Source organism: Lycium barbarum, unplaced genomic scaffold (genome assembly GCF_019175385.1).
Source record: "Lycium barbarum isolate Lr01 unplaced genomic scaffold, ASM1917538v2 unchr_scaffold_12, whole genome shotgun sequence".
NCBI lineage: Eukaryota > Viridiplantae > Streptophyta > Magnoliopsida > Solanales > Solanaceae > Lycium > Lycium barbarum.
In genome coordinates, this window is record NW_026843429.1 from 172,251 (window position 1) to 182,022 (window position 9,772).

Genomic DNA, 9,772 nt, shown 5'->3' on the forward strand with positions numbered 1-9,772 from the left:
ATTGAAAGATTGAAAGTTAGGGTGTGTATGTCCGAATTGGGGATTTTGACTTGAATGACGAAACTGACCTATTTAGGAATCGAATGCACTACAAGAAAAAGGCTTATCTGCGACCAACATTTAGGGACGAGTTAATAATCCCGTCTCTAAAAGTACATTTTTTTGGATGAAATTTTATTCCGGTCCTGAATTCTACATTTTATTGCGACGGGACTAAATCTAGTCTCAAATGAATTTTGTAACTGGTCCGAAATTGTAATTTATGGGCCAAGAAAGGGATAGATGCCAACAAATATAATATTAAAATACTAAAAAACTACTATTTTCTCAAGAATCTGGCGCCAAATCAAGTGTAGTGAAATAAAAACTTATGTTTTCACCAAAAGCTAAGGCGCCAAAACTAATTGAGCTGTATATACTGAAATAAAAAATTCCAACTATTAATCAAATTCTCTTCTGAAAACACAAACACACCTAGTTTCTACACATCGCTCCCATCATCTACTCTACCCTAGTTCTACCAATTAATTTCTCATCTCCTCAGATTCTTCTCTTGTTCATCAAAAACCTCTCAAGGTATTATAGATTCTTCTCCCTCTTCATTTTATTTTCTATAATTTGTGCTATTTGTTCTATTACTTCTTTGTTTAAAATCGGAAAGGTAAACACTCAATATTTTGACTTAGTTTCAATGTTTTGTATATGCTCCAAGTTGAATTTTTGAGCTTATTGTTTTGGATCTGTGTTTATGAGGTGAAAAACCCGCTATTTCTATTTTAAAACTTAATCTTCTTATTCTATTTCATGTTTTGTGTATGTAACCAGTTGAATTTTTGAGTTTATTCTTTTGGGTATGTGTTTATGATACAAAAAAAACCTTTTATTTCTATTTTAAGACTCAATCTTGATTTCGTTTTATAGCTTTGTGCAAGCCGAGTTGGATTTGTGTGCTTATTTTGGTTGTATGAATGTCTCTTTGTTTAGTTTTTGATAATTTGTGCTATCTATTTTATGGGTATGTGCTAGGATCAGTAAGACCTTTTCAGTGTTGAGATTTTCCGAGCCACATAAGGACTTGTCTTGTTACTTCTATTGGAATTTTTCTTATTTTACATTTGTAAAGGTTTCGACTAAATTCATTTATACCTCATGGCCTAGCTAATCTCTATTGTCATTTGTATTTAGCATACCTGGAAATAATAGCCTATGGGAAGATAGCAATTCCCTTTCACTGTATTCAACTCTTTCACTCTCGATAGGAAAAAAAATGAAAAAGTTATGGAACCCGTGTTTTGAAGCAAGGCCTAACCAAATATGTGAATTTAACTTTTATGGCCAAACTTAAATAAATTTCTACCTCCACTATGAGCATCTGTAAATCCATCACATAAGTTAGCTTTAACAGAAATCACAAAACCATTAGTTCTAAAGAGAAGGTACAATTTATAAATTGGAACGATTGAATAATCACAACTATTTGAAGGATTTCGAAGAGTAGGACGTCGCTGCTGCTGCTAGCTCTAATTAGTATAACATCAAAGTTAAAACAAGAAAAAATTATTCCTTTCTTGCATTTTATATGTTATTGAAGAACTATATAGCTTCCATTTTCCCTTTTCTTGACAAATTTCAAATTACTATTAATTGTAAAAACTACTCTCGTTGTTTTAAAAAGAATGGGGAGGTTAAGAGTATATGGTCAAATTCTAATTTTCTAGTATTAGAATAAACATTAATCCTTAAAATAATTTTCTGGAGTTTGGACATATGGCCGATATAACATGTAAATCACTGTTTTGCTACTCAATGGCAAGGGTAATGTTATGTAATGAGATGAATATGTTGGTGTATGTTTATTAATGTTTGGGGTTCTTTCTTCATGTATTAGTTTCAGACTGAGAGTAGCATACTGAACTATAGGGAGAAGTTGGTTTATGAGCCAAGTAATGTCAAACATACAACTACCATATATATTGTTCATACATATTGTATTCATACATATTGTTCTTCCATATAACTAAGCAAGAGAAATATGGGTGCGTGTCTTTTAAGAAAACAAAAATAGCAGGGAGTATGAAACCTGATACATTTTAATAATTTAGGGATTCATGATCTCACATCAACCATCAACAAGCAGTACTATTTAAGGATAGAGCTAATGAGGTGAAGTATCTCTTCATGAATTAGTGCATTGTTACACATTCTGATGGAACTTTTCTTTTATTACTACATTGTCACACATTTTCTCTTATTGTTTTTTTTTACTTTGGCTATTTGCAGGTTCAATATGAAACCATCATAGACTGAAAATGAGGTAGGATCAACTATGAAGACTACTACCAGATATGCATTTGTTGCGCCAGGTGCTATAGGTGCTATAGGAAAGGGACGAGGACGAGGAGGGCTTAGATCTTTGATTGAGAAAGAGAATATGCCAACTAAGAGTTTATTTCCTGAATATAGTGATATAGTTAAGCAATATATCCAAGAAATTGCAACAAGTAAGAATTTTTATTAATCTAATGTTTTAATTTGCGTTACTGAATTTAAATGCTTAAGTATTAGTATTATGATTTCTTTTCCTCAGGTGCTATAGGGAAGGGACGAGGACAAGGGCTTAAAAGCTCTACGAGGTCTGCTAGTCAAGGAATGAGAATGATATATAAAAATTCCATGGTTCTTGAGAAAGAGTATATGCAATTTGATAGTCCATTGCCTCCATCTGCTGATCAAGTTAAGCAATATACCCAAAAAGTTGAAATCAGTATGTTTTTTCTCCAAATTAAATCTGTTGTGGTTTTTAATTGCATATATATTATATAACTTAAACTGAATTTCAAAGCTTTTACTAATATGATTTATTTTGCTCAGGTGCTCCAGGGATGGGACGAGGACAAGGTCTTAAAAACTCTACAGTGTCTCCTAGTCAAGGAATGGGAATGATACATAAAAATTCCATGGTTCTTGAGAAATAGTATATGCAATTTGATAGTCCATTTCCTCCATCCACTGATCAAGTTAAGCAATACACTCAAAAAGTTGAAATAAGTATGTTTTTTCTCCCAATTAAATCTGTATTACTTTTGGACTAAAATGTCATGTTCTGCTGATGCTATTTACTTGATGAGATCTTTATGCTTCTAGATGTCTACTGACATAAATATTTCTGTTTAGTCATCTAATGGCTGTGAATCAAGAAAAGACAAAAATTTAGCTAATCAATATCGTTTGCGCTTATAAATTTCTAAAGGGAAAATGTATATGCATGACTACATTATCCTTTTAAGATTTCTCTTGAAAATCCATCTGCAGTATTATGTCATTCATTCTTCTCAAGACAGAAAATTTAGCTTGTAATAGTCATTCCTATTTGTTCATTCCTATTTCTTACTTCTGAAGTACATCAGACCGAAATATCTTATAATTTGTTAACCAACATTTGATTTATTAGCAGAATGTAGCAATTTCTTTCTTTGTAACTTACCTATCTGATAGCTACTATATTGCTCATCTGAAAGTTGGTTATATAGCTTGCTTACTATCAATTATATCTCCAGTCCTACAGCTGGAGTATTATCCCTTGGCATTCATTACTTGCAGCGGCCAAGAGGTGGGGCCGTTAATGTTGGATAATACACTTTTTAGAGAAACTATACAATCGAATCACTCCAAAGAACCAGCTATTCATATTGAATCTAAAGAGGATTTCAACTCTTGGACGGATTCAACATTGTTAAAAGAGGTGCATTCATTTTTCGTCAATGCTCTTTATCATTTTCATAAATAGATCTCGTGGGTAGTTCAAAGTGCATTTATTTGAATGTTCAAGCTCAAAGATGTGCCTTTGGGTTGTCAATTGAACCACATTAACCTGTTGTTCCTGGATATATGTTTCAACTTTTGCAGTGCAAACTTCATCCTATAGCTAACTTTCGTCCAGTACAATTTTTATCGATGCATGCCGTAGATGTTGTATGCCTTGGCAAGTAACTATTGTAATCTATGTCATTTATCAAAAAGAGTTAGTGCAGTGTAGGTCGAAGTTGATCATGCACCAACCTCACTTCAGTATGTGCTTAATCTGGAAGCTCTTGTGCCCTTCCGATTTTAATACATGTCTCAATGTGTCGTGAAATACGGGGCTCTTTCAGTGAGACGGATGAGAATTAACAAATGCAGTGGTCAAATAATGTAGGTAGGGATGGCAACAACTCAAACAGTTTATAACAAAGTGCTATGTAATATAAAATAGGAGACCGGTCTAGTGGTAGCAGCTCAACATCTTTGTAAATTGTGTACTCAGTTAACTCCTTGAAAGCACCTTTGCATTCTTAAAATAGCAGCCACCTGGAACAACTAACTCTATGTTGCTCTTCATTTATTTCCTTTCTCCTTAGTTTTCTGAAAACAAACTAGTTTCCTTTATTCTTTTTCTTTGCTTGCTTTTCGTTTCTCTTGCCTGTATACTTGGACTCAATTATCCACCATCTTAATGGCTTTCTTGCTCAGAACTTTAAATTGTTGGCCTTTATGTGGCTGGTTACTGCAGTCTCTTGCTCTGAAATTTTCACATAAAATGGATTTGTATTTTTGAATAGAGATGTTCTTACTTTTCTTTGTTCCATCTATTTCAAATGGCTCTTACAAGTTTCAAGTTAGGTGTTGATTTTGGTCTGATTGAGCAGTAGACAAAAAGTTCTTTTTCTTCTTTCACTAAAAGGAGTTGAAGGTCAGTTGTCAAATCTAAAATAAAATAATTGGAAGAATTTTCATCTAACTAGCACCTCAATTTTGGTAATCAAGGAAAACAACACGTTGATTCTGTTTAATTCAATTGTGCATATGTACTCTTAAATTGCATTCCGATTTAAAATATTACTTTATAGAAATGTTCGTCCAAACTTCTCCATGACTCTAGTTATTGGATATATATTGTACTGTAAAATGTGTGCCGAAACATATCTATATAAAACTATTATAAAACACAACTTCATTTCTTGCTTGTATGGCACTGGTTGCAGAATTTGTTTCCTGAGATGGGTAAACAAGGATAGACCAAGGAGGAAATCAAATGTCATTATTACGAACAAGGATCACCCCTCCAGCAGCAAATATTGTTCTGATGAGCACTCGTTACAAGGCTCACATAGGACAGAGGTAATAACAATTATGACTGTCATTATTTGATGCATTACTTTCCAAACTTTAATTGATACTCTTCTTTTCCTTTTTTTTTTTTTTTGGTGTAGATTGAAGAACTGAATTTTCCCTCTTCAACATCACTTAAACCTAAAAAGAGAATTTCTGAATTTTCAGAAACTTCTCGCAGAAGTCATAGAATGGTGAAGAAGAACAATTATGGGGATCTTGTGGATATTATTCCGGGTTCAGATAAACATAAATCTCGAATACCAGCTCATCAGGAACCTGAATCTTCAGCTCAATTTTACAACTTGGATGTTGAAATGCCTGAAATCTCTGTGAACAACAGGAATGGATCTTGTTGTAGCTGCTATGAGTTGGAGCCAAGTAGCATAGAGCTAGATGGTATTGAGGAAATTGAAGTCAACAGACTTCTTGTTAATGGTGATCAGAGTTTACATGTCGAAGGTGCCTCGTCTAACCTCACTGGAAATCAACAAGAGCCATGCCAAGCTGTTGATGGGGTCCAAAATGAGAGTGATAATATGTGCAAATTGTCTACATCAACCGCATTATCCTGTATCATATGTTGGATAGATTTTAGTTCATCCAGGGGGGTGCTTCCCTATGGTCATCGTTTTTGTTTCTCATGCATCTAGACGTGGGCCAATCGTATGGTAAATCTTCCTATCTGTCTTTTCAATTTTGTCTGGTGGAAGTTTTCTTTTCATTTCCAATTTTGGCATGTCATCGTGATGAGATGTTATAATTTCATCTGTGCATGCAAGTGCAGCTTCTGATTCTTGGATGTTTCTTTTTTGTTGCAATTGACATTTACTTTCCACAATGTCATCATCATAGGCATCAAGCAAAAAAGTTTCAACATGCCCTCTGTGCAAGGCTATTTTTGTTGCCATTAGAAAGGTTGATGATGCAATTCCTGCTGATCAGAAGATATACACACAAACTATTCCGGACCACAACCCAAAAATGGACATATATATACTTCCCGTGGGTGAAACACCAAGATTCCCTTCTAATGTAAGTTCACTAGCAGTTTTCATTCTATTCTGTATGGTGGAGAACATTACCTCCTTTTTTCTGTGCTGTAATAGATGTGAATATCTACATCTCATCATTGCCATCGAAGGACATGTATTACCGTAATATTGGTTACCTTTTCTGCATCCATGTGCCTTCTCTTCCTACAAGTGTAGACAAAAGTCAGATGCATGAATAGCCTATCCCCCTTTTGGTGTAATGAGCGTGACTGGGACATATTAGTTTCATGTATCAAGCTATTCAATGTTATAGATCAAAGTAGGTTCTTACTTCCACAACCTCTGATGCTCATCTGATTCTTCATAATTTGTTTTAAAAAGCTACCCTCACACTGTTGTTGAAGCATTGTTACTTATAGAACTACCTGTCCACAGCCGACTTAGGGTTGTTCGCTTTGGCACTGTAGACTTCTCAAAAACCAGTAACTAAGAAAACAATTTTACACTTGAAAACTTCTATCCAGTTAATATAGGTTGAAGCCGAAGACGTAGGTTAAAGTATCTCGTTTACAAATACGGAACGAGATACGCCCTGAATGTTGAAGGTCACACCTGCCATGAGTCCCGTATGTATTGTCATTGTCTATCCTTAATGGCTGTTGTGGTTGAAATACGCCTTAAGTAAAATGAGTAGCAGAGTGGTACATCAAAAAATTTCTCTTTAGGGCTAGTCTCGGCAGGATTGAATGGCAAAACAGCTATGTTATTTATTTCAGTGTGCGATACATCAACATGAAAAGACTGTAGAATACTTTTTTCAATGCAGTTGTTTATTCTACATGTTTTGATGATTTCCCTAATTCCCCTCTTTAGCACTAGATATCTTTTTTCCATTATACTTGAAAACTAATCTATGTATATTTTTTAAGCTTATTACAATTATTACATCTAAGCTTTATTATTTCACACATATAGGCGAGAAGTAACAGGAATGCACCAAATCGAGCTAAGTTGAAGATGCCTCATCATATTGGTAGCAAGCCTATTCGAGAGATTATTTATCAAAAGGTATTATCATAAAATTTCTATTTTATATTTATGAGATGTTATTTGACATGTTTGCTTTTGATGTAAAAGGGGGGGGGGGGGGGGGGGAATATGGCAATCCACCAGATTTGGGGATTGTTTTCTTTGAGACTCGTAAGAAAGAAAACAAGCTTGTTGAACCTGAAGCAATTGAGAAACATGTATGTTTGGTATACTAAATATGTAAATTACTTGATAGTATTAGGAATAACCTGAATCTGTACCCTTTTAGGTTTAGAACCAGAAAGAGTTCAAAGACTCACTTGATTTGGAATACTTCTTGATTTACAAGAAACTTTAGTGGAAGTTAAAAAGAATTAACACCTACAATCGATGGAATTTTTTTTAGTTGGGAACATATAATAGATGGTATTGCCACTGGTAAATTATTTTGAGGCTTTGCAAGAATACCTTGTTGTTGTTGCTGAGTAATTGCCTTACGAATACCTCCTGTTGTTGCTACTACTTGCAAATTTCTCACCCATTTAGCCCTTGATTGCACCAGTTGTATTAGGAATAGCCTGAATCTGTACCCTTTTAGGATGATTAACAAGCAAGTCAACTTCTAACTCTACTCTATCACAACTTGGCCTTGTCTTATTCTTAGTAGCCATATCCAACTTCAAAGGCTTCCCTATTGCTGCTGCCATAGAAAAGAGCTGAGATTGGCCAAAATAATTAGGTGCTAGGGTTGGAAACGAGATCCATGCAATGGTTATAGTAGTCTCTTTCTCATGATTAAACCAAGGATCCCACTTCAATGTACGCATAGGATAATACCATTGCTGCTCGGTGGCCTAAGAGGCCATGAAAGGCCGAAAAGAACTCAAAGCTCCATGGGAGCCGTCAAGGTTTTTTCTTTATATTTCTAACTTTGCCACGGGAAACAACACCTTAAGTTTAAACACTTCCATTATGCTTGTCACAGTTATTGTTTTAGTTGCGTTTTAAAATAGACTTTGATTCTTGGTTAATGCATCCCGAAACTTTTCTAATTAATTTTTCTTATACTCTTGCAGCCTTGATGATTTTGTTGGATGACACCTAATGAATTTATTAGATTGATTTTGGGGTAAGCGGTATAACTACTACTAGTGTAGAATTTATATATCTTGTCTTACTAATAGTTATTCAAGTTTTTCCAAAATTTTGTACTTATAGGTTTTGAAGATTGAATTTGACAAGTCAAGATGGAAGTTTAGAAGATGCACAAGCTCATTATTTTGCTAGGAATGTTATGCACTCGCTATCGTAGTCTAGCTCGAGTGTTAGCAATGTTTTTTTGTTAAGGTGTCGAGCAAATATTGAAACTAACATCATGGAATGTTAACAATTTGACTGTAATTAATAACTCTATCTTCCTCTTTATATATATAATGCTTTTGTATCCAGATGTTTTAGTAGGAATCCGATATTTATTGATAAAATGATTTTTTTTGTGACATCGAGCTTTCGGGACGAATTGTGGTCAATAAGAGACCAGAAATGTGGTTGTGAAAATTAGTACAACTATTGTAAATAAACACCAGTAATGCTCGTCTCTAAAGATAATCTAGGACCAGTAACATTTGGTCGCTAAAAAGGTTTAACGATCGGAAATCATTTATTTATTATGATATTAATCATCCATTAGGGACGAGATATGTAGTCTCTAAAAGTTTTTAATGACCAGATATATTACCCGTCTCAGAAGACTTTTAACGACCAGATTATCAAACCCGTCGCAGTTGACCTTTAGAGGCGGAGGCTATTACGACGGGTGGCGACCAGCTTTTTCCCGTCGTAATTTCCCCTTTTGGGACCAGATTTGAACTTTTAGGGACCATATTTCCCTTCCTTAAAGGCCATTTTTCTTATAGTGATGGTAGAATTGAACCTCTAGAATGTTAGGTTCCTGATTTCAGTTTTGAAATACCTGTTTTACCCTTTTGGGCCCGTTTTCCCCTTCTTCCATAGTCGATTTTGATTCAAAAGATAGTATAGCAATATGGGTATTGTTCTTCCTTATTTCTACCTTAGAATTGAATTATGGATAGACTTTGACTATTTGGAGGCTCTTCGAAAAGGCAAGGCAAAGTTGTGATTGTTCGTGACCCCCGCTCAGTTGCCAGGTAGGTTACGGCTTACCTTATGGTTAGACTTCGGTTAGCGAAGCATATGTAGAGTTAGTGATTGTTGGATAAAGCATGTATACCTTCGGGTATGAAGTTGGGTTGGATTACTTAGGTTGTCATTGTTGTTTGATTGTGGCTTTTTGCCTTTTTGTGATCTATTGGCTTGTTGCCACATGTGGGATACTAGACTTGATGCTGAGTTGCCTTATCATGATTGTGAACACGTATCACTCATTTATTGGGTTTTGTCCTGTAAAGAGGAAGGATGTGATTTATTCGTGATATTGTGATATGTATCCATGTGTGGCACGATTGGTATTGATAGATTCTAATTGGCATTGATATCATCCATGCATTCATACTCATATATTTGGATCAAGTTGCGCGCCGCAACATATATTATATTATACATAAATTGGACCGAGTTGC

At 34.8% G+C, this 9,772-nt stretch overlaps 1 protein-coding gene across 2 annotated transcripts; it reads left to right on the forward strand.

Moving 5' to 3' along the window:
• The first annotated feature begins 459 nt into the window (after nucleotides 1-459).
• LOC132625634 (uncharacterized) lies at nucleotides 460-8,616 on the forward strand. 2 transcript variants are annotated; one of them, XR_009576936.1, is made up of 10 exons: nucleotides 460-576; nucleotides 2,281-2,501; nucleotides 2,588-2,764; nucleotides 2,872-3,048; nucleotides 5,022-5,157; nucleotides 5,250-5,819; nucleotides 6,004-6,183; nucleotides 7,119-7,211; nucleotides 8,249-8,301; nucleotides 8,391-8,616. XR_009576936.1 is itself a non-coding variant. In XM_060340255.1 (5 exons), exons 2-4 carry the CDS (start codon nucleotides 2,327-2,329, stop codon nucleotides 2,973-2,975), a joined length of 456 nt encoding a protein of 151 aa, XP_060196238.1. In that variant the 5' UTR covers nucleotides 460-576; nucleotides 2,281-2,326; the 3' UTR covers nucleotides 2,976-3,048; nucleotides 3,558-4,603. The 2 variants fall into 2 exon arrangements, 1 of the variants encoding a protein (XP_060196238.1); XM_060340255.1 differs by lacking the exons at nucleotides 5,022-5,157; nucleotides 5,250-5,819; nucleotides 6,004-6,183; ... (1 more) ...; nucleotides 8,249-8,301; nucleotides 8,391-8,616 and adding an exon at nucleotides 3,558-4,603.
• The last annotated feature ends 1,156 nt before the right edge of the window (nucleotides 8,617-9,772 follow it).

Coding starts and splice junctions, on each gene's coding strand:
- LOC132625634 (XM_060340255.1), top strand. CDS start 2,327: ATGAAGACTACTACCAGATATGCATTTGTTGCGCCAGGTGCTATAGGT. Junction 2,502..2,587: donor TATCCAAGAAATTGCAACAA/GTAAGAATTTTT, acceptor TCTTTTCCTCAG/GTGCTATAGGGAAGGGACGA. Junction 2,765..2,871: donor TACCCAAAAAGTTGAAATCA/GTATGTTTTTTC, acceptor TATTTTGCTCAG/GTGCTCCAGGGATGGGACGA.